Source organism: Erythrolamprus reginae, chromosome Z (assembly GCF_031021105.1).
Source record: "Erythrolamprus reginae isolate rEryReg1 chromosome Z, rEryReg1.hap1, whole genome shotgun sequence".
Lineage (NCBI taxonomy): Eukaryota > Metazoa > Chordata > Lepidosauria > Squamata > Dipsadidae > Erythrolamprus > Erythrolamprus reginae.
In genome coordinates this window covers 72986784-73011564 of record NC_091963.1, presented here as the reverse complement: position 1 = coordinate 73011564, position 24781 = coordinate 72986784, and the positions used below count along the sequence as shown (strand labels likewise).

General features: G+C 43.9%; 1 protein-coding gene across 1 annotated transcript in view; it reads left to right on the top strand.

Annotated features, from left to right (window-relative positions):
- ITGA9 (integrin subunit alpha 9) overlaps positions 1–24781 on the top strand; it is a 953395-nt gene that overhangs the window by 715536 nt on the left and 213078 nt on the right. Inside the window, exon 24 of the mRNA XM_070726333.1 lies at positions 5694–5819. Coding sequence (XP_070582434.1) covers positions 5694–5819 — 126 coding nt within the window. The remainder of the gene's footprint in view (positions 1–5693; positions 5820–24781) is intronic.

The window sequence follows — 24781 nt, the reverse complement described above, 5'->3', positions numbered from 1 at the left end:
TGACCTTCTTTCCTGGATCGTTAATCATTGCTTGAGGCCGGTCAGGCAGAACAGAATAATCAGCCACCTGTCAGACACACAGCGTTCCAGTTTGGGGTGGTTTGTTTTGGCTTGTTCCTTCCTCTTGTTTGCTGCTATTTTTTGATTTTTGTGCTTTCCTGCCTGTTTGAAAAATACCATGGCTGAAATGATGGCTGAGATGCAGGTTGTTTTTGAAGCTTTGCGTTTGGTGATCCATACTCTGACTCAAAAGGTGGGGTCATTGCACGACCAAGTGAATGTGCTGACCCAGCAGGCGGCCCCACCCCAGGTGCCCCCTGTGGCTCCTCCTCCAGTGCCTCTCCCGAGGAGGAAATGTTTTGTGGCCATGCCCGAAAAGTTTTGAGGCGATCGGAGACTGTTCCCAGCTTTCCTCAGCCAGGTGCAATTGTTCATCAACGCCCAGAGGGTGCATTTTCCTGGCGAGGAGGACAAAGTGGCATTTCTGTGCAACCTTTTGGCCGGTTCCGCTGCTTCGTGGGTGTCTCCTTTGTTGGACCGAGACGACCCTCTCCTGCAGCGGTATGACGTGTTCTGCGCACACCTGAGATGGCACTTTGCAGATCTGGTGAGGGAACAGATGGCCACGAGAGCACTCAAGCAGCTGAGACAAGGCTCACACCCCCTGGTGGAGTACCTCAGTGACTTTCGTACGCTAAGCCGACAGGTGTTGTGGAACGAGGCTGCTTTGCTGGAGGCGTTCCAGGATGGCCTTTCTGAGACTATGCTCGATGAATTGGTGCACGAGGCCTTGCCAGATACTTTGGCTGAGTTGGAACAGCACTGCTTGGCTATTGAGGCCAGGTTGTTGGCGCAGGAGGTTCGTTGGTCTGGAGGGTCCTGTCCCCATGTTTCTGGCGCCACGAAAACGCCTGCTCCAAGGTGGGGGGGGGGGCGACTGTGCCTGTCTCGACTCCGGTTCCTGCACCTCATCGTTTCCTGCCAACGTCGCCATCTCACATGACAGAGCGTGTTTCCGCTGGAGAGCCCATGGAGGTCAATTTCGTGAGACCCCGTCAGACTCCAGAGGAGAGGGCTCGCCGTCATGCTGCCGGACTGTACTTCTATTGTGGGGGCTTGGGGCATTTCGCCAATGTTTGTCCGAACGTACGGCAGAGGACGGTTGCTGCCGCTGTCCCGGTTTCTCCCAGCTCTCCTGCAGTCTAGCTGGGTACGGTTGGCCAGCGTCCAGAGATGGCTACCTGTGGTCCTGTCCCATGGTTTCGCAGTCAACGGCACCGTCAGGAAACGAGGGCAGCCCGGCTTGGTGGCAACATTAGGTCGGGCTGGGATGCAACCCTCACAAGATTCTACAGCTCATGACTCCGGACTGTTTCGTCACCTTACGATTTCAGCTCACCTGATTATTGATCACCGTCCTGGACTTATTCCGGCTCTTGCTCTCACGGACTCGGGGGCAACCATGAATTTCATAGATGAGATGTTTGCCCGGTGACATTCCCTGCCTCTTTGTCCTGTGGACCCCCCGTTGACTGTGGAAACTATCAATGGGAGGGTTTTGTTATCTGGCCCCATTCGTTTTCGGACTCTGCCGGTGCAGATGTGCATCGGAACACACGAAGAGACCCTCCAGTTGTACATTATGAGGGGTCTCCATTTCCCCCTTGTTTTAGGATTGTCCTGGCTACGGCCTCATGATCCCCAGGTGGTGTGGTCCCAGAACCTTGTCACCTTTCCTGGTTTGCTGTGTGTGGAACATCATAGACATGTGTTTGCGGCTCAAGGACCCGTAGTTCCCACGGCCCTGCTACCCAAGTGCCTTGCGGAATTTACGGACGTATTCAATGAGAAAGAGGCAGACCGGATGCCGCCGCATAGACCCTATGACTGTGCCATTGAGTTGTTTCCAGATGCCAAGCTCCCGGCTGGATGGTTGTATTCGATGTCCGAACTGGAGCTTGTGGCCCTCAAAGAGTTCATCGAGAAAAACCTCGCCAAGGGCTTCATCCAGCCGTCGACCTCGCCCTTGTCAGCCCCTGTCCTTTTCGTAAAAAACCCCCCGGGAGATCTTTGTCTTTGTTGCGATTACCAGCGCCTGAATGCCATCACGGTGTGCAACCGGTATCCCTTGCCGCTGATCCCAGAACTGATGGACAGATTGTGCATGGCCACAGTGTTTTCCAAGATAGACTTGCGCAGTGCTTATAATTTGGTGCGGATACGGCCGGGAGATGAATGGAAAACGGCGTTTGGCACCCGTTATGGACATTTCAAATATACAGTGATGCCCTTTGGATTAACGAATGCTCCTGCCATTTTCCAACATCTCATGAACGATGTTTTTCGGGACATGTTGGATCAGTTTGTGGTGATCTACTTAGACGATATCTTGGTGTATTCTCCGACCCAGGCCAGTCACTTGAACCACTTGCGCCGGGTTCTGCACCGCTTGAGAGAGCAGAGCCTCTATGCAAAACTGGAGAAGTGCCAGTTTTTTCAGACAACGATCGAGTTCCTGGGACATATCCTCTCTCCAGGTGGCATCTCCATGGACCCGGGCAAAGTGCACGCACTCCAGACCTGGCAACCCCCACGCAAAGTCAAGGACGTACAACGGTTGTTGGGGTTTGCTAATTATTATCGTACTTTTATCCCCGGCTACGCCCTGTTGACTGCGCCCCTCACTCACTTACTGCAAAAGCACGTCCCATTCTGTTGGGGTGAGGAGGAGCAGTGGGCTTTTGACTTGCTCAAGGACGCATTCATGCAGGAGCCTTTGTTACACCATCCTGATCCCGCTCAACCATTTGTCATCGAGACGGATGCTTCGGATGTGGCTGTGGGTGCCGTGCTGTTGCAAGCCTGCCCACCAGAGGACACTTTGTTCCCATGTGCATATTTCTCCCGCAAACTCATGTCTTCTGAGTGCAATTATACCATCTGGGAGAAGGAGCTGTTAGCAGTCAAGGCGGCTTTCGAAATGTGGCGGCATCACCTTGAGGGTGCCCAACATCAAGTCGAAGTGTGGACGGATCACCACAATTTGGAGTACTTACAGACAGCCCGTAAGTTGAACCAGCAGCAGATACGCTGGTCTTTCTTTTTCGCTCGGTTTCACTTTCGCATCCAATACACCCCCAATGCTCAGAACCCTCGGGCAGACGCATTGTCCCGGAAACCCGAGTACACGTACCTGAAGGATCCAGCCCCGCTACAGACGATTCTGCCATCGGCAGCCTTTGCTGCGACCCAAGTCCCCTTCGATTTGCGCCAACGTCTGCAGGAAGCACAACAGGGGGATGGGTATGTGGCTCAGAGGGTGCGGGACGTACGGCCGGGGACCCCCTGGACTGTTGAGGATGGCCTCCTGTGGTATAGGGGGCAGTGCTATGTTCCAGCCAGACTGCTCCGTGGGGTCATCATGACTCAGTGCCACGATAATCCAGCAGCGGGTCACTTCGGCCTGTTTAAAACCTTGGATTTGGTCTCCCGGACCTTTTGGTGGCCGCGCCTCCAGGATGATGTGCAGTCCTATGTTGGCACCTGTGCTCAATGTCGAATGGCCAAAGCCGCTACTGGGGCCCCGCCAGGCCTACTGCAGCCCATGCCAACGGCCATGAGACCGTGGGGCGTGTTCTCTATGGACTTTGTCACTCATTTGCCTCCCGGTTCACCACGGTGATGGTGGTGGTGGACATGTTAACCAAAATGGTGCATTTTATACCCTGTCGCCAGGTGCCCACAGCGCAGCTCACAGCCCAATTGTTTGTCCAACACATTTTCTGGCTCCATGGGCTCCCTGATCGGGTTGTGTCAGATCGAGGACCGCAATTCACGGCTAGGTTTTGGAAGGAGCTGATGGAGGCCTTGCAAGTGCAAGTGTGTCTTGCCTCAACCCAACACCCGCAGACGGATGGTGGCACGGAGAAAACCATCGGTATTTTGGAACAATACCTCTGTTGTTTTGTTGCTGATTGACAGTCGGATTGGTCTCGGTTCCTCCCAGTGGCGGAGTTCGCCTTCAATAATTCCCGGCATTCGTCCATCCGAATTACGCCGTTCTACGCGAACTACGGTTTTCACCCCCGGTTGTTTCCTTTGACCCTTTTGGATTCCCCGGTGCCTGCAGCGGAGGATTTCCTGAGTGAGCTGCATGCCGTCCACAAAATGGTGAAGCGCTATTTAATAAAGGCCAAGGACAATTACAAAAGAGTGGCTGACCGATCATGGAGAGACGTCCCCCCCTGGTTGTGGGGGATCGCATATGGCTCTCCACCAAGCACATTGCCTCGGAACTGCCGCGCCGGAAATTGGACCCTCGTTTCCTGGGCCCATTTCCGATCGTGCGCGTAATCTATATGGTGGCCTACCGTCTCACCTTGCCAGCGAACTTGAGGGTGCACCCTGTCTTTCATCACTCCCTCTTGGTTCCTGTTCTTCCAGACTGCCCGCTTCATCCCCCTGTTCCTGTGTTGCCTGCCCCCTGTGTTCGTGATTATCTCCCTGATGCCACGGTTCATGCCATTCGGGATTCTCGATGGGTGCAGGACTGTTTACAGTACCTGGTGCAATGGGTGGATGGCGACCCGGACACTTGTTCATGGGTGGAGGCTGCTTTGGTGGATGCCCCCATGCTTGTCCAAGCCTTCCACGCTCAATTTCCCCAGAAGCCGGGGTCGTTGTTGGGGGGCCATGGGGGGCCTTCCCGGGGGGGATGGTGTTGTGTTTGCGCCTGGGCCAGCTGTTGCCCCCACAGATGGGGGAGATGCGGCACACACTGACTGTGAAAGCCTGGCTGACAGCCAGGATGATGTAGCAGACAGTCAGGAAGATGTAGCAGTCAGTCAGGAAGATGGGGCAGAGAGCCAGGAAGAATTGGCAGACAGTTCAGGGGAAGGGGCTGGCAATTTGTCAGACAGTTTATCCTCTCTCAGTTCGTCTGCAGGACAATACATCAATTTACGCAACCGTAGGGCCTTGCAAAGAAGGGATCGCTTTAAGAAGTAGGATAAGCACACCTGGGCTGGGTGTGGTTCCCTTAATGAGGGCTAACAGCATAAAATGGGAACGGGGCCAAGGCAAACTGTGGCTGATTATCTGGGTGGTTTGTGTGGCGTCGTTTGTTCCTGCTTTGAAGTTTCTGCTCTTGGATTTCAACTCAGCGTTGTGGGGGTTGAAAACTCTGGGACAAGCTGCTGCTTTTGGTGCTGTGAATATTCAGAGACTCTTGGAATATTTATGCTCCGTGACTTTTGTATTTGTTGGCTTTTCACTGAACTTTGCAGCTGACTGAATTTTCAACGAATCCTATGTGTTCCTCCTGAAAGTAAGGACCATTTGCTTTAGACTTTTTTCTTTACTGTTTAATACAAGTTTGCTGACTAACTATCCACGTGTGTGTCTGACCTTCTTTCCTGGACCGTTAATCATTGCTTGAGGCTGGTCAGGCAGAACAATTTTAGGTCTTGAGATATGATAGAACCTAGAAATTTGAAGGTCCCTACTCTCGATACTGTGTTGTCTAGTATTGTGAGAGGTGCAAGGGTGGAAGTGTTTCTCCTAAAGTCTACCACCATTTCTACGGTTTTCAGTGTGTTCAACAGCAACTACAGCAGATGAATAATAATATATATATCAAAACGTCCAAAAAAGGTCTACCAAGTTACAGAATGTGCTTTGTGATTTTTCTTTAGGTTGCTCAGGACAAAGGAAACTGCTATTTTCAGAATAACTCAATACCATGTATCATTCCTCAGGAAAAGGAGAATATTTTTCACACAATATTTGATTTTTTTACCAAGTCTGGGAGGAAAGTACTGGTAAGAAATCCTTATCATTTTTAACAGTTTGAAAGCCCACAGCTTTCTTCTAATATATGTATATAATTCCATTGCTGCTAAAAGAAGCTGTGCTCCTTGAGTACACGGGACAATTTTAAGATAGCAAAAAATAATTTAGATTAGTATAGTCCCCGCACGCAAAAAAAATGTGTGCAGGGAATATTCCAGAATGTATTTATTGCAAATGGGAAAGCACCAGCCACATACCTACCAAGATAATAGCTGTATACAAAATTTAAAATGTATGATATATTATTATTATTATTATTATTATTATTATTATTATTATTATTATTATTATTATTATTATTATTAATAGATTTGTATGCCGCCCGTCTCCGTAGATTATGTACTATATATGTATACATTTATAGGGAAGGTTGTTGAGAAGATGGTGTCGCTCCAGCTCCAATGGTCGGTCTTTCTTTCTTTCTTTCTTTCTTTCTTTCTTTCTTTCTTTCTTTCTTTCTTTATTTATTTATTTATTTATTTATTTATTTATTTATTTATTTATTTATTTCAATGCACAATAATGAAGGTTATAGAGGATATAGTAGAGAAGAAATATGAGATATAGGAGAGACTATAGGACAGGGGATGGAAGGCACTCTAGTACGCTTATGTACGCCCCTTACTGACCTCTTAGGAATCTGGAGAGGTCAACTGTGGATAGTCTAAGGGTAAAATATTGTGGGTTTTGGGATGATACTACAGAGTCCGGTAATGAGATCCACGCTTCGACAACCCGATTACTAAAGTCATATTTTTTACAGTCAAGTTTGGAGCAGTTAATATTAAGCTTGAATCTGTTGTGTGCTCTTGTGTTGTTGGGATTGAAGCTGAAGTAGTCTTTGTCAGGCAGGACATTGCAGCATATGATCTTGTGGGCAATACTTAGGCCGATTATCTGGGTCCTCAACAGTCAGGATTCAGGCTCGGCTGCAGCATGGAAACTGGTTTGATTGTGCTGACCAATGATTTCTGGTGGCCCAGGATAGACATTTATCCTCTATTCTAGTGTTTTTTGACCTTTCAACAGCTTTTGATACCATTGACCATGGTGTCCTTCTGCGCCGGTTGGTGGAGTTAAGAGTTGGAGGCACCATTTTATGGTGGTTCACCTCCTCCTACTTCGGTCCGTCACAGTTGGTGTTAGCGTCGGTCAGAGATCGACTTCTAGGTCCCTCCCTTGTGGGATTCCTCAGGCGTCAATCCTCATAGCTGATGATACTCAGCTATACATTTCCACTATGTGTCCACTCAGTGAAGCAGTGGAAATAATGTGCTGATGTCTGGAAGCTGTTAGGGTCTGGGTGGGTGTTAACAGGTTCAACCTCAACCTCAACGGAGTGACTGTGGGTTTTCTTTCCAAGGACATGTTAATCTGTCTGTCCATGACTCGTGAGGGGGAACTTTTGACCCCCTCAGAGATGGTCCACAACTTGTATGTCCTCCTTGACCCACAGATGATCTTAAAATACCATCTTTCAGCTGTGACAAGGGGGGTGTTCGCCCAGATTCACCTGGTGCATCAGTTGTGGCCCTATTTAGACAGGGAGTCTCTACTCACAGTCATTCATGCCTTTATCACCTTGATGTTTGACTACATGGGGCTATCTTTGAAGAGTGTTCGTAAACTACTGATCATACAAAATGCAGCTCCATGAGTGGTCATGGGCCTCCCTAGGCTGACCCATGTTTTTCTAGCACTCCGCGGGCTGCATTGGTTGCTGATTGGTTTCTGGACACAATTCAAAGTGTCAGTAATTACCTATACAGCCCTATATGGCATCAGACCAGATTACCTATGGGACTGCCTTCTGTCACATGACTCCCAGCGACTGTCAGGTCCCACAGAGTCAGCCTTCTCCAAGTCCCGTCAACTAGACAATGTTGCTTTGTGGGACCTAGGGGAAGGGCCTTTTCTATGGGGGGCCTGGCCCTCTAGAACCAACTACCCCCAGAGATTAATACCATCCCCACTCTCATTGCTTTCCACAAAAGTCTAAAGATCAATTGCGCCACCAGGCTTGGGGCTTATCAGAGCTCGCATTTGCGGAAGCTAGCCTGTTTGTGCCCAAGCAGCAAACCAGTCCAGTCAGCTCACCAACCCAACCAGCCAGTCAGGGATTTTTAATTCCTGACAGGGCTATTAACTGCTTTCCCCTGGCTAATTAATGAAAGGGATACTTGTTGTTTAAATGGGAGTGACTGATTTTTAGATGTACTTGGGTTTTAGACCAATTAATTTTAAATTTAATTGGATTTCATAGGTTTTTATTGTCTTTTATATGTTGTTAGCCGTCCCGAGTTCTCGGGGAGGGGCAGCATATAAATCCAATAAATGAATGAATGAATGAATGAATAAATAAATAAATAAATAAATAAATAAATAAAAAGATAACAGGAGATGAGATGGTGAGGTAGTTCATTGACACAATGAACATGAATTTTGGCAAATTCCAGGGGATAAGGAGGGCACAAGGGCCTAGTGTGCTATGGTCCACATGGTCGAAAAAAGTCAGATGTGACTTAGTGACTGAATAAAAATTTAAGCAATAATGGTTTCATGCTTTTTCAATTGAAGTCTTATTTTTATTTATTTATTTATTTATTTATTTATTTATTTATTTATTTATTTATTTATTTATTTATTTATTTATTTATTAGATTTGTATGCAGCCCCTCTCCGTATACTCGGGGCGGCTCACAACAATAACAAGAACAATGTAAGAACGAATCTAATAATTTAAAAAACACTAAAAAACCCCATTATTAAAAGCAAACACAGACACAAACATTCCATTTATAAACTGTATAGGCCCGGGGGAGATGTGTCAGTTCCCCCATGCCTGACAGCAGAAATGGGTCTTAAGAACTTTACGAAAGGCAAGGAGTTCTAATCTCCAGGGGGAGCTGGTTCCAGAGGGCTGGGGCCACCACAGAGAACGCTCTTCTCCTGGGTCCCGCCAAACGACATTGTTTAGTCGACGGGACCCTGAGAAGGCCAACTCTGTGGGACCTAACCGGTTGCTGGGATTCGTGCGGCAGAAGGCGGTCCCGGAGGTATTCTGGTCCGATGCCATGAAGGGCTTTATAGGTCATAACCAACACTTTGAATTGTGCCCGGAAATTGATCGGCAACCAATGCAGACTGCGGAGTGTTGGTGTGACATGGGCATATCTTGGAAAGCCCATGATTGCTCTCGCAGCTGCATTCTGCACAATCTGAAGTTTCTGAACACTTTTCAAAGGTAGCCCCATGTAGAGAGCATTACAGTAGTCAAACCTCGAGGTGATGAGGGCATGAGTGACTGTGAGCAGTGAGTCCTGGTCCAGATAGGGCCGCAACTGGTGCACCAGGCGAACCTGGGCAAATGCCCCCCTCGCCACAGCTGAAAGATGTTTCTCTAATGTTAGCTGTGGATCGAGGAGGATGCCCAAGTTGCAGACCCTCTCTGAGGGGGTCAATAATCCCCCCCAGACTTATGGATGGACAGATGGAATTGTCCCTGGGAGGCAGGACCCACAGCCACTCCATCTTATCCGGGTTGAGCTTGAGTCTGTTGACACCCATCCAGACCCCAACAGCCTCCAGGCACTGGCACATCACTTCCACTGCTTCATTGACTGAACATGGGGTGGAGATGTACAACTGGGTATCATCCGCATACTGATGATACCTCACCCCATGCCCTTGGATGATCTCACCCAGCGGTTTCATGTAGATATTAAATAGCAGGGGGGAGAGGACTGACCCCTGAGGCACCCCACAAGGGAGAGACCTAGAGGTCGACCTCTGACCCCCCACTAACACCGACTGCGACCGACCAGAGAGGTAGGAGGAGAACCACTGGAGAACAGTGCCTCCCACTCCCAACCCCTCCATCCGGCGCAGAAGGATACCATGGCAGATGGTATCGAAAGCCGCTGAGAGGTCAAGAAGCACCAGGACAGAGGACAAGCCCCTGTCCCGGGCCCACCAGAGATCATCCATCAACGTGACCAAAGCAGTTTCTGTGCTGTAGCCAGGCCTGAAACCAGACTGCTGGGGACCTAGATAATGGGCTTCTTCCAAGGACCGCTGGAGTTGGAGTGCCACCACCTTCTCAACAACCTTCCCTATAAAGGGAAGGTTGGAGACTGGACGGTAGTTATTAAGCACGGCTGGGTCCAGGGAAGGCTTCTTGAGGAGGGGGCACACAAGTGCCTCCTTATAAGGAGCCGGAAAGGACCCCCTCCCCAAGGAGGCATTGACAATCTCCTGGACCCAGCTCCGTGTCACCTCCCTGCTGGCCGAAACCAGCCAGGAGGGACACAGATCCAGTAAGCAGGTGGCAGAACTCACAGCTCCAATGGCCTTGTCCACTTCATCAGGTGTCACCAGATCAAATTCTTCCCAGACAGGTGGACAAGTACGTGCCCCAGTCACCTTGACTGACTCGTTGTCAGTCGACTCTGTTATCCAATTGGAGTCAAGGTCCGCTCGGATCCGAGCGATTTTATCAGCGAAAAACGTGTTAAATTCCTCAGCACTACTCTGCAAGGGCTCCCCAACTCCCCCCTGGTTAAGAAGGGAGCGGGTCACCCTAAACAGAGCGGCCGGGCAGAATTCCGCTGAAGCAATCAAGGCGGCATGATACACGCATCTTGCCACCTTGAGCGCCACTTTGTAAGTCTTAATAAAAGCTCTTACAGGTGTTCGATCTGATTCGGACTTACTCTTCCTCCGTCGCTTCTCTAGACGTCTCTTCTGGCGTTTCAACTCCCGGAGCTCCTCGTTGTACCATGGAGCTCTACGGGGTCTAGTGCCGCGGTGAGGTCATAATGGTGCAATCCGGTTGAGAGCCTCCACTGCAGCCTTGTTCCAGGCCTCAGCAAGAGATTCCACCGAACTGTGGATGAGTGCATCTGGAATAACCCCAAGCGCCTTCTGAAAACCTTCTGGATCCATCAGGCCCCTGGGGCGGAACATCTTAATCGGTTCCACCTCCCTGCGGGGAAGGATTGGAGCCAGGAAGTCTAGCCGTAATAGAAAATGGTCTGACCATGACAAAGGCAACACATCTAAGCCCCTTAGTCTCAGGCCATTACTCAATTGCTCAGAGAGGAATACCATGTCGGGTGCGTGTCCTCCCTCGTGAGTCGGACCCTGTACTACTTGAGTCAGGTCCATGGCTGTCATGATGGCCATGAACTCCTGTGCTAACCCAGAAGTTTCGCCGAGCAACGGCAGGTTAAGATCCCCCAAGACTATAAGTCTGGGGAATCCCACCGCCAGCCCGGCTACCTCCTCAAGCAGCACAGGCAGGGTTGTTGACATGCAGCTGGGAGGCAGGTACGTGAGTAACAAGCCCACCTGAACCCCTAAGTCCAACTTCACAAGGAGGGTCTCACAACCCGCAATCTCTGGAGCAACGAGTCTACGTAGCCGCAGGCTCTCTCTGGCTATAATAGCCACTCCTCTCCCCCCCTTCCCTGGGGTCACAGTTGATGCCATACCTGAAACCCAGCTGGGCAAATTTCAGAGAGAGGAACTCCTCCCTCTGGGCCCAGCCAAGTCTCCCATACCAGGTCGGCCTCCTCATCCAGGATCAAATCCCGGATGAGGAGAGCTTTATTTACCACTGACCTGGCATTGAGTAGCAGCAACCTGAGCCCAGGGCCAGAATTACACTCATCACCAGTACCCTGGGTTGAGCTCACGGAACCGGAACAAGGGATCAGTGTTAAGCAGCGATTCCTCCTTCCCCTGGAACGGCTAGTTCCGTGGCTCCCGCCATATCTGCCTCTCTCCAGCAGGACCGGGATGTTCTGACCCTCTGCCACCCCAGAGATCGGTGCCCCCTCCCCTCCTGTCTCTCCAGCGTCTGGTGGACCAAAAAATTCATGCATATCATTCTCATTCAATTCATACATTCCTTCCATCCAATCCCAAACATCCATCCCTAAAATTACCCCCCCAATAAATTAATTAAAAATATAAGATATAAAAATATAAAAGTATAAAATTAAAATTAAAATGGTTAACCGGTTAGCTTGTAGAAAGCAATTTCAGCCTTTAAAGTAGACTAAATCAGGAAACCAATTCTATAACTAGAACTACAATTTATTTTGAAGTAATATAATCCTGCAAATTGATTGTGCTTTTGGATCCTACAGAGAGGGGAGACATACAAATCAAATCAATCAATCAATCAATCAATCAATCAAACAAACAAACAAACAAACAAACAAACAAACAAACAAATACCAGTCACATCAGGTAGGAATCAGCCTGGGGGAAAAAACATTATTATCTCTGTTCCCAGGGCTTTTTAAGGAATACTTCTGTCATTTTTGTATATATATTTGTTTCAAGGCCACCTTCCTTTGTTTCTGCAATCGTTAATTAGAAAAGTATTCTCATTAGGGGAAAATAATAAATAGACATGCTTAAAACATGAGAAAAACATTTTTGTGGATGTCAAATTACATGATGAATGTTGAGGCACCCAATATTGAATCAAGTTAATGCAGTGCTTCTTAATTATTTTTTGTTATGCCTCCGCTAGGGAGAAGAGAACATTTTGCGCCCCCCCAAACTCTCCGCCACAACTGTAAATAGTATCATTTGTCTATAAAATTGTTATAAATACACCTCTACATAAAATTCTACCTTTTTTAACATTAAAGAAATCAAAAAAGAAAAATATAGATCAACTTACAACAAAGAATTACTTTATTAACATTGTTTTTAGCCTGTAACAGAAAAGACTTAAAAGACTCAACTTACCTGAAACTAAAAAAAATATCATTCTTTATTTTTAAACTGTAAACATTTTTTGACCATTTGATACTGAGAGATAACATTAAATATAATAAATATATAATAATAAATTCAAATTGATCAGCAACATTAACTCTGGAGCACAATGTATAAAATACTTTGATCTATAATACAAAAATGAATAAAACAATTTATGCCTTCTTTTGGACAGGTGCCTTTTATCAACTAACTGAATGCAGGTCTCCTTGTGCTGAGAAAATCCAGGCCAACTTTTCTGGGGATTCAATTATTTATTTATTATTTGGATTTGTATGCTGCCCTTCTCCATAGACTCAATTATCACTGAGGACTTTCTGAGCAGCAGAGGAGAGAAGGGAGGAGGGAGGCAGGCAGTTTCTTTTCTATGCAAATCCCAAAACAAAGTCAAACATTAATTCCTGCAATAGAGAAAAAAAGTTCTCGGCTCCTATCTTATGTTGCATTCAGCTCTAGCCATTAAAACATTGTAAAGTTTCCCATGGTTCCTCACTCTGCAATTTCACTTCCACACATACTCAGTAGCAGGATTCAGCCGAAATACAGCTGAGGGCTCTTTTTCAAGCCACTGAAGAGGAGAAGCTACCCGAATACAGAAAAATTCCCCCCAAATTCCCCCAAAATGTTGCCCGTGGATCAGCCCCCCCACCCCAGGAAGGCACGCCCCACTATTTGCAAAACATTGACAACATGATGGAAAAATTTGTCAGGGATGACAGAATGGGTAAGAATCAAAGAAATGGTTCCCATTTAAATTCAAGTTCTGCAGTTTAGAGCTGGGCTTTACCACTTTTCTGAACTTATTGGGAAAAGAAAAGATGATCATGGAATTTCATTCACAGATTTTCCACACATAGTTATTTGATCCTCACAGATTTTTATGCAGTTTGGCTTACTTTTAGATGGGTCAATGATTAGAATCTGAAGTTCTGATTCATACTCATACCTTAAAGGTAAATCCAGTGATTTGAGAGGGATTTGCATTTGGTTTGGAGATGCAGAGATTGTATTGTTAGTAGAATGTATGTTGCATTACAACTGTAAGTCTCATATTAAAAGTCTAAGAAAAGCCTTTAAAAGTGAATTCCTTTATAACTGTGAATAGGCTCCAAACTAAATTTTTAAAGAGGTTGTCAAAACCCCTGTCCATTTCAATCAGTGCAAGACAGTTTATTTATTTATTATTTATTTATTTATTTATTTGATTTCTATGCCACCCAATTCCGTAGGACTCAGGGTTGCTTACAACAATATAAAACACAATAAAATACAATAATAAAAGAAGTCAATATTAATACTAAAGACATTAAAATAATAAAAACAATAAATCCTATAATAACCCACATCAATCCAACCAAGCATACATACCTATCCAATCAACACAATTTGGCTATGGTAAATGATAGTATTCATGGTCCCCAGGCCTGCCAGCAAAGCCAGGTCTTCACTGCCTTTTGGAAGTCCAATAGGTTGGGAGCAGTGCAAACATTGGGGGGAATTGGTTCCATAGAGTCGGGCAGCCACAGAGAAGGCCCTCCCCCGCTGCCCCATCAACCTGCATTGCTTAGTCAACAGGACCTGGAGAAGGCCAACCCTGTTGGTCTTATTGGTCTCTGGGAGGTATATGGCAGGAGACAGTCCCAGAGATAGTCTGGTCCTAAGTCATGTAGGGCTTTATAGGTAATAACCAAAACCTTGAATTGTGACTAGAGACTAATTGATAGTCAGTGTAGCTTGCAGAGTGTTAGTGTTACATGAGCGTACCGAGGTACATCCATAACGGCTCACGCGGCTGCATTCTGGAGTATTTGCAGTCTCTGAATACTGTTTAAGTAGTCCCGTATAGAGCATATTGCAATAATCAAGACAGGAGATGATGAGGGCCTGAGTGACTGTGCGCAAAGCCTCTCGGTCCAAATAGGGCCGCAACTGGCATACGAGGCAAACCTGGACAAAGGTCCCCCTGGTTACATCCAAGAGATGATAATCGAGGCTCAGCTGTGGAACTGGGAGGACTCCCAAGTTGCGGACCTTCTCTGAGGGGGTTAGAATCCCCCCCCCAAACAATGGATGGACAGATGGAGTAGTCCTTTGGAGGAAATACCACTCGGTCTTATCTGGGTTAAGCTTAATCCTGTTGGCTCCCATCCAGATCCTTATAGCTTCCAGGCACTGGCACATCACATCAACTGCTTCACTGAATTGGCATGGGGTGGAGATTATAACTGGGTATCATCAGCGTACTGATGGCAATTCACCCCATGTCATTGGATGATCTCACCCAGTGGCTTCATGTAAATGTTAAATAGTAGGGGGGAAAGGACTGACCCTTGGGGCACCCCACAAAGTAGGGACCGAGGGGGTAGATGTCTGCCCCCCACTAACACCAACCGTGAATAACCGGAGAGGTAGGAGAACTACCGTAAAACAGTGCCTCTAACTCCCAACCCCTCCTGCCATTGCAGAAGGATACCATGGTCAATAGTATTGAAGGCCACTGAGAGGTCAAGAAGTGCCAGGATAGAGAAATAACCCCTATCCCAGGCCCACCAGAGCTTATCCATCAGTGTGACTAAAGGGGTTTCTGTACTGTAACTGGTCCTGAAACAAGACTGTTTATAAACCAGACCAGTTAATTTATATAAAGACAAGTGGAAGTGGTTTGATGCTGAATTAGATCTTTGATCAATTTAGGGCTAAGAAGCAGCAGGTCTCGAGCGGTTTCAGTAGGAATCTTTGCCTAAAATCTTTTCAATGTAAAGCCTGTTGTGTTTCTCTAACCTCAAATCTAAAGTCTAAAGTTCTACATGGATATACGTATTGTTCTTAAAAAATCTTATCTACATATGGAATTTATGATAATTTTACTGCATTGTTTAAATGTGGAAATTATTATTAAAGTTATTAATTGAGAGTAAGTTGTAGAAGAGATTGATTCTAGGCCCTTTTCCCCCCCACAAAGGTTATCAGTGGAAAAATTGTTGCAAATACCTTATGTAAACTTAATGTGAAAGATCTTCTAGCCACAACTGCTGCTTGCTCTTTGAGCAGGAGTCTTGAGTCTAGGAGAATCTGTAAGGAAGATTGAGGATATTTTTTGTAGTAATAACATGAGGCAGGTATGGTGAGGGATTCAACAAATTACTAACCATCAACTGACCAATGTCATCCCTGATGATGGGGGATGCTTCATTGGCACAGGAACTGAATCATTTATTTGTCCTATTTGAAGTAGAGACATCTGAGATAACAGGAACTGAATCATTTATTTGTCCTCCTTGAAGTAGAGACATCTGAGAGAACTAAAATACAGCCATCCATCCATTGTAGTCCTCACCTCACTGGAGAAAAAGGAGGTGAGGAGCATTTTGAGGGCTGTGGACCTACAGCTGCATCACACAGAGAGTATTTTAACTTACTGCAGCTATGTTTGGTTTGCCAATTGTACAGTGGCAGACAGGACAGTGCCCCAAAGGCTTAACATCATTGCCCAGAGGATCATTGGTTGCTTTCCCCCTCTTTGGAAGAGCTTTATGGATCCTGCTGCCAGTGAAGGGCTACCAAAATTTTTACTAACACACTGTGGGCATGTCTTATGCAGGATGCCCTGAATTTTCTTTCAACATCTTTCAGTGCAAATTGGGTGCTTTGGGGTGAAGTTCTATTTTCACTACCCCACTGCGTTTCCCCAGTCCAGGCAGTAGCCCACCTGCCGCTGCCTTAAGCTAGTTCAAAACATCCTTTTTTTGAACTATTACTATCTGGCAGATAGTACAGAATAATAAAACATGAACAACCTCTATTCAGAGCAGTAGCTATACTGAATTCTACTGTATAGTGCAATATCAATGTAATATCGGGGGGTTTCAGTTTAATTGTATAGAATGTGAAGAATGAGTGTTTGTGTTTTATTTTTTATTTCTATTGTACACTGAAAATTGCATTTAATTTTGTTGTACAAAGTGCAATGCCAATAAAGTAAACTAAGTGGTTTGTAGAGTCTGTGTTCTGACACAAGATCAACTTTTCCCAGTCAGATTACTCAGCACAATAAGGTATCACAGATTATTTTATTACAGGCATTCTCACAATAACTCACAGTTATGATGCGATTCTTCTGCAGTATAATCTTTCCCATTGTGCAGGTAAAAAGATGTTGAATTGACCCCGGCTATAAGTGTAGCGTCTACATGCTGGCTGGCTTAGTAAGTGAAGACAAAAGACCCGCTGGAATGCTCTCTCCAATTAGCCCTCACCCCGAGTCAGAGCCAATAGGAATACACAGATGTGGTCACATGTAAAACTACATTACCCAGAGTGCAATTTCACTACATTTCCCCTAATGCAATATCTTAAAGAAACATGTCTAAATATAGTCCAACTATCTCTGTCTCTGGGGACAGCACACTCCCCGTCTGGAATTTGTAAAATTCCACTACTAACTAGCGAATAAACTGAAATAAACAAAGGTCTAGGCTAAATAGTGCAGCTTAACTATCTTACTAAGGTAAACAATTCATAGCATAAGCAATGTAACATAACTATCTAATTGACTAAATAAAGGGCATAGCATAACAGTCTACCTGAACTAAGTAACATGAAGCATATCATCAAGCAATGCAAACACTGAGGTAGACACAAGGCATGCAAAGCTTGAGGTTCATTCTTGAAGCTCGATCTGTCTTTTCAGCAAGACTAGGTTGGTGACTGGTATGGCATAGATCTTCTTGGCAAACGTCTTTTGTGCTGGGCAGAACTTGGAGCACAAGTCCCATGTGCCAAGAATTTGGAGATGTGTTCTTGTCCTGCAACAGGACAAGGAACAGGTGCAACCAGGACAGGAATATGAACAGGAACAGATTGACAGGAACAGGTGCAATTGGAACTGGAACAGGAACTGGATCAGAATCTGGACCTGGAACAGAAACTGGAACAGGTTCCACAGGATCCCGAACAGGAGCAGATGCCGTAGGAACTGGATCAGGATCAGAAACAGGACCTGGAACTGGAACAGGATCAGGATCTGAAACTGGAACTGGAATTGGAATAGAAAGTAGAAGAGAAACTGGAACAGGTTCCACAGGAACAGAAGCAGGAGTAGGAACAGAAGCTAGAAAAGGGGCTTGGAAGTTATGCTCCCTGCCATAGATTCTGGTATATGCCATGGCTGCTATTGTTTACATGGATGAATCTGAGAAAACATGCAGCTCTCTTTTTGTAATGGTGACGGGTGTGCATTGTACAATGATGCCTTGAAGACTGCTCAGGGAGGTATGTCTTGACTCCCTTTTTTGTTTCTGCTCTAGCTTTTGTGAATGGTATACTCCAGAAAATGGCAAGTACCACCATTGTTTGTTCCTTTTCGGAGATGGGGCAAGTTCAGCATGTCCATTCTGGATCATCTTGTCCATGAACTCCACCAGATGAGTTTTGATTTCAGGGTTCCTGTTCATAAGTCTTCTCAGATTAAAAATCAATATCAGATTTCTGATATTGAATTGTGCCAAACTATTTCTCTTCTACTGTAAAAGCTGTTCACAGAATGTAGTAATTATTTGAATTCAGAACAAGCAGGGAAATCTGAACCATATTAAGGAATAATAAGAACAAATGTATAAAAATGCATTCAGTGACATTCTCTACAACAAGGATATCAAACTCAAGGCCTGCGAACTGGATCAAGCCCATGATGAGATCAGAACCAGCCAACAAAACCATCCTACAAGGAAACTGTAAGGGGCTTGCCTACATTGCTTTGGCTCACCCACGCCATCCTGAAGGCATGCATGTGCACAGGTGGATATTGTTGTTGTTGTTGTTGTTGTTGTTATTGTTATTGATTTTCCGGTTCCGGTGTGAGCAGTTAGGAGATGGAGGATTCGCCGCTCCTCTGAGACAATGGCAAAGATCAGAAATGAGTCAATCCAGACCAGATATTGTCTGATTCCTTCTGGCTTTGCAACCCTTTGTGTTTGGAGGATTAATATTGAATGCTGCTGTGTTGTTTTATGTGGCGCCAGGGACAATAGCCCCGAGAAATTGCCTGGTTGATCAGCTGGGGAGCGGAAGGTGGCAGCTGCTCCCAGATGCCGAACACTGAGGTGGAGAGAGGTGAGCTGGAGATAAATGAGCGGACAACAACCCGGGGAACAAACCAACCCTCTTAGCGAGACACCAGGAAGTGAGAGTAACTGGTGCTGTGTGAGACTGAAGATGCCGAGGGTGCAGGCTGGTGGGAGCGGTCGGCTCTCGGCGCTGGAGGTCATTTTCAGAGAGCGAAAGAGATGGGGGTGCCGACTGGTGGGCGAGGAGCAGCAGCCCAGCCCCCTGTACGATGCAAGTGGGTGAGAGCTGCTGGTGCTGAGGGGGATGAAGGAGCTGCCCTGTCGAAGGAGGCTGAGGCGAGTTGGAGCTGCCCTGTGGAGCGGAGCGTTGGCTGGGATTGGACTGAAAGAACAGAGAGGGCAGAGTTGGGGGAGAGTGAACAATGGAATCCCCCCCTCCTCTCCCCTCACTTCCAGAGTGGACAATGAGAACTGAGCTGCCAATTAAACTGGGGATATTTGCAATTGTTGAGATTGTTGCTTTGTTATCTTTCCCCTTCCTCCCCCCCCCCGCTTCCATCCATCTTCTGTATTCCCTATTCCCTATTGAATAACATTGAAGACACTGTGCCCCTAGTGGATGACTTTATAACACAGCAGTCTTAAATTAAGGATTTACTAAAGATGGCTGCTTCCGGGGGCGGGGCCATGGTGAAGCAGATCTAAGGGAGATACTGCTCCACTTGACTCTGAGATTTTCCGTTTGGGGGGCTCTTTTAGAGCCATCGCAAATCCCGGAGAGGTGAGCGATAAAGGTGGGAATATTCCAGGAAGGTGTCGGTGTGCACAAACCCCACTTTCTGTGGTCAGATCTCACTGAACTCGACCGGGAAGAAGCCGGTGTGACAACACTACGGCCCGAAGACATGGCGACCCCTTAAGACATCAGGAAGGAGACAACGCAAGAGAGACGGCGTAGACCAGTGGACCAGAGGGTGACAGCCAAAATAATAATAAAAAACAAGATTGACCTCAATACCAAGCAGTTCCAAAATAAGACAGAACAAGAAAGCCTCCTACAAGATTAAGAGTTCAGCGCAAAAAAACCCCCACCCCGGATCGGAGCGTAATTGTGAGATCGGAAAGATTACAACCTTAAACATCTGTGTGAGTCCACCAACAGCAGAAAAGCCCAGTTACGATTTTTCTTTTTGCTCTGCTCTTTGAAGGTTTTTTTTTGGGTCCCTTTCTCTCCCTTTTGTAATTTACATTGTACTACGTGCGTCTTGACTTTTCCCTTCCCCCGGCTATTGCTATTTTTTTTGTCCTCTCCTTTTTTCTTTCTCTTGCCCTACGCTGATCGCGGCTCCTTTAAGGAAACCTGAGGAAGCCTAAGGAAATCTAAGAAACTATCGTAACTTAAGAACTTGCCATAAGTAACTTAAGAAATTGCCGTAAGCAACGAGAGCAAACGTGAGCAAATATGATGCAATGAGAATAGTAGGCGTCTAAAGCAAATAGACTCACAATACCAAACGTGACCTTTGGACAATCTTTTTCTCTTTTTTTTCCTCAATCAACTGAACTTCAGAACTCCGTTATTTTTGCTCCCTTTTTTCTTTTTCCCTGTGATATCTCAAAAATAGATGACAACGTAAACACCAAATAGCTTCCTGTTGGGAAAGCTCTCCGAACTGTGATACTGTCATTAGCGGCTTTTCCCCCCCTCCCCCCCCCTTTTTTTAAAAAAATATATTTTTCCTCTCCCCCCCCTTCACTTTTCTTTTTTCAATACCATTTCCCCCCCCCTTTTTTTGTGATCCCCTTTTCCCCCATACTATGAAAGATTTGGTTTAAATTCCCTTTGAATTCTTCCCTTTTTCTTTTTCAAAAGAACTTCCAAACAGAACTTCCCACCACCCTTTTCTCTCTCTTTTTCTTTTATATTACCCCTCACAATCCCCTCCCTCCAATAAATTTCTCTTCCTTCTACTCCCCCTTTACTTCCCCCCTTAAGTTGTAATTTAATACATTAATACAGTAATATAGTACCAACTTTCTAGATATAGACATAAGTTATAGGCAATTAGATATATTTATGTATATTCATGTACTTGTCATAATTTAAAGTTATATATTTCTAACTTAAATATTTAAGTATTTCTATGAATTGTATTAATTAATTAATAACTGATAGTGATATAAAAAACCTAATTATCTGTCTGAATTAATTATCTTTGAGTCTGTAAAAAAATAATAATAATAATATATATATATATATATAAATATAATCTTAGGTAGCGAATATTATTAAGAAATAGTTAAAAGATAAGCTGAATTGAACTGATTATATTTTTTAAAAAAATTCTCTTCTACACTTGTTTTTTCCTTTTTCTCTCTTCTTCTTCTATACAACCTTGCTATAAGTGTATATAAATAAATGTGTGATTAATGTATAAGTAATAATAGATTAATAACAGATTAATAAGTGAATAATATAAGATACTGTTAGCATTGTATAAGTTTAATTCTTTTTACATACCAACTCCATTCTTTTTCTCTTTTTTCTGCTACCCCTTCTTTTATACTTTTGGGATACCTTGATAGGATAAGTACAAATATATTATATAATTATAAATATAAAGATCAGAATTATTATAGCTTTATAGCAGTCTAAAAATAGTGAATTTAAGGTGTTTTAAATATTGATTCTTTAATATAATTGTGATTACAAGACTTTCTGTATTTTGAACACTGAATGAAAGTGTGGAATAACTTTCTTAAAACGGTAAAAATGACACAAACCTACACCAAATCACTTAAGAAGCAAACTCCAACAACACCGCTCGCAATTGGATCCAAAACACCGACGGAGATGACTACAATAGAAAAGCAAGAATAAGGGCCAACACTTCAAACTATCCAAAGTTCACTGGATCTAATCCATGACTTCATGAAACAAACACAAGAAACTATGTTCAAGATGCAAGAAACCATGGTACAAAACCAAATTCAAAGCCGCCCCGAGTCTTCGGAGAGGGGCGGCATACAAATCCAAATAATAAATAAATAAATAAACAAGAATTTTGAACTTATGAACGGAAACATGGAAGAAATTAAAACCCAAATAAAGAATATACAAGACGCCATTGAAAACCATGACCAAAAAATCAAACTATTAGAAGAAAACTCTGTGAAGACAGATCATAAAATAGAAGAAACAGAAGTGAGATTAAGAGCGGAAAACTATGAGCTAGAGGGCACTGTTGCCTTATTAGAAATGGAGAAAGCAAATTTCTATTTGCGAGTCCAGAATGTACCTGAAACTAATGATGAAGACCTTTTCAAAAAAATTACGGAAATACTTACTACACTTCTGGAAGTAGATGAAGAAGGGCTCAGGAACCATATTGACGAACTATACAGGGTCCAAACAAACTATGCGAGACATTTTAAACTACCCAGAGAGGTACACATTAGGTTCACAAAGAAGACCGTCAGAGATGCAATCTATAAAAGTACAAGAGGCGAACCATTAATATTTGAAGGGAAAGAAATAGTGATTTTGAAACAAATTCCAAAGAGAATAAGAGATAGAAGAAGAGACTTTCAATTCATATCGAACAGACTGATCAGACAAGGGATCCCCTTCCGATGGCTAATCCCGGAGGGTCTACTAATCACATGGAAAGATAGAAAGATTAAAATCGGCACATATGAAAAAGCCGACAGATTTATAGAGGAAAATCTAGAAGGAACCAGGAACAGCAATATGGAGAGCGAACCCACCAATCAGGAAGCAAGAAATACTAACCTAGAAACAAAAGACAGGAACCAAGAACCAAGAGAGGCAAGAGAGGAAAGAGAGAGAATAGTTACAAAAACCACGGCGAGGAAACAATAACATGGTCAAACAAGCAAAAATATTTTCGGTAAACATCAATGGACTGAACTCAGCGATCAAAAGAAAACAAATTTACAAAAAATTACTAAATGAAAACCCAGATGTAACTTGTCTGCAGGAAACCCATATTAAAAAATGTGAGGAAAAATTGTTAGAAAAACCGAAACTTGGAAAAATGTTTGCAGCTTCATCAGAAAATAAAAAGAGAGGCATAGTAGTTTACGTCAAGGAATGGTTAAACCCCAAACAAAAATATCTAGATGAAGAAGGGAGAATCCTAATGCTAGAAATTACCATAGACCAAAAAGAGATATTAATTATTGTTATTTATGCACCTAATACGAATCAAAAAGACTTTTACAAGAAATTATACGATCAAATAAATAGAATGCAAAACCCCAACATGTGCATATTGGGTGATTACAACGCGATAGCAGACCCTCGAATAGACTATAAAACGGGGGGGGGGGAATAACAAATGTAGTAACAGGAAAAGCCTGCCCTCAATCTTTTTTGATTTGGTAGAAGAACATAGATTAAAAGATACATGGAGAGAAAGAAATAAACATAACACCAAATTCACATACTACTCCTCCCCACACCAATCATGGTCCAGACTAGATATGTTCTGGACCACAAATGAAATCGAAAATATAATAGAAGAAATCAACATTGGCATAAACACATGGGCGGACCATCACCCCATAGTAGTAAAACTTAAAACATAAGGAAAAGGGAATAAACGTTGGGCCATATATCCAAATATAATAAAAGGAAAAGAATATATAAAATATATGACCAGAGAATTAAAATATTTTTTGAAATATAATTGGAACAACGACACCCCAATCCAAAATATTTGGGACACTGAAAAGGCGTACACAAGAGGCCTAACAATTGCTTTCGCAAGCAGAGAAAATAAGAAAAAAAAAAACAAAAATTAGGAGATCTACAAGATCAAATTAAAAAACTGGAAACACAGCTACAAGATGACCCCCAAAATAACAATTTAAACCAAGAAAAGGACAAAATTAAACATAAAATAAACTTAATTATACAAGAAGACATAGCTATACAAATAAAAAGATCAAAACAAAACCACTTTGAACATGCCAATAAAACAGGTAAATGGCTGGCATACAAATTAAAAAAAGAGAAAGAAAATAGATATATACACCAATTAGAAGATAATAAAGGAATATTACAATTTGCACTAAAGGAAAAAAAGAAGATCATCAGGGATTACTATCAAACTCTATATCAAAAGGAAGAAATAAACGAAAAAGACATAAATAACTATCTAACAAAATGTGAAATAGAGGAGTTAACGGATTTTGATAGAGAACTCCTAGGGAAGGAAGTAACTAGGGAGGAATTAGACACAGCCATATGTAAACAAAAAAATAACAAATCTCCCGGACCAGACGGAATTCCGGCAGAATACTATAAAGAATTTGGGGACACTTTAAAAGACTTGATGCTAGAAGTATTTAATGAAGTTCTAAATTTAGGGAAAACGCCAAACTCATGGACAGACTCCCTGATAGCCTTAATCCCCAAAGACAAAAAGGAAAAAGAAAAAATAGCGAGTTACAGACCCATAGCATTGTTAAATTCGGACTATAAAATTTTCACTGCAATAATAGCTGATAGACTCAAAATAATACTAAACAAATGGATACACTCAGATCAAAATGGGTTCCTACCTGGAAGGCATATTCAAAACAACATTAGAATAATGCTGGACACTCTAGAATATTACGAATCCCACTCAGAAAAAACAGCGGCAATAATATTTATGGATGCCCAAAAAGCGTTCGATAATTTAAATTGGGAATTCTTATTTGAGGTACTGGAAAAAATGAATTTTGGACAAAAATTTATTAAAACAATTCAAACTATATATTCAAAGCAGTCAGCTCGAATCATAATCAATGGAGAGACAACTGATGCATTTCAAATAAATAAAGGAGTACGTCAAGGATGCCCACTATCCCCACTCCTTTTTATACTATGTACTGAAATTTTGTTAAACCAAATACGAAAAAACGTAGATATAACAGGCTTAAAAACTAAAGGTCACGAGTTTAAGTTACAAGCATTTGCAGATGATATAGCCTTCATCATTGAAAATCCGATACAAACGGGCCAAAAATTAATGGAAGAAGTAAACAACTATGGACAAGTA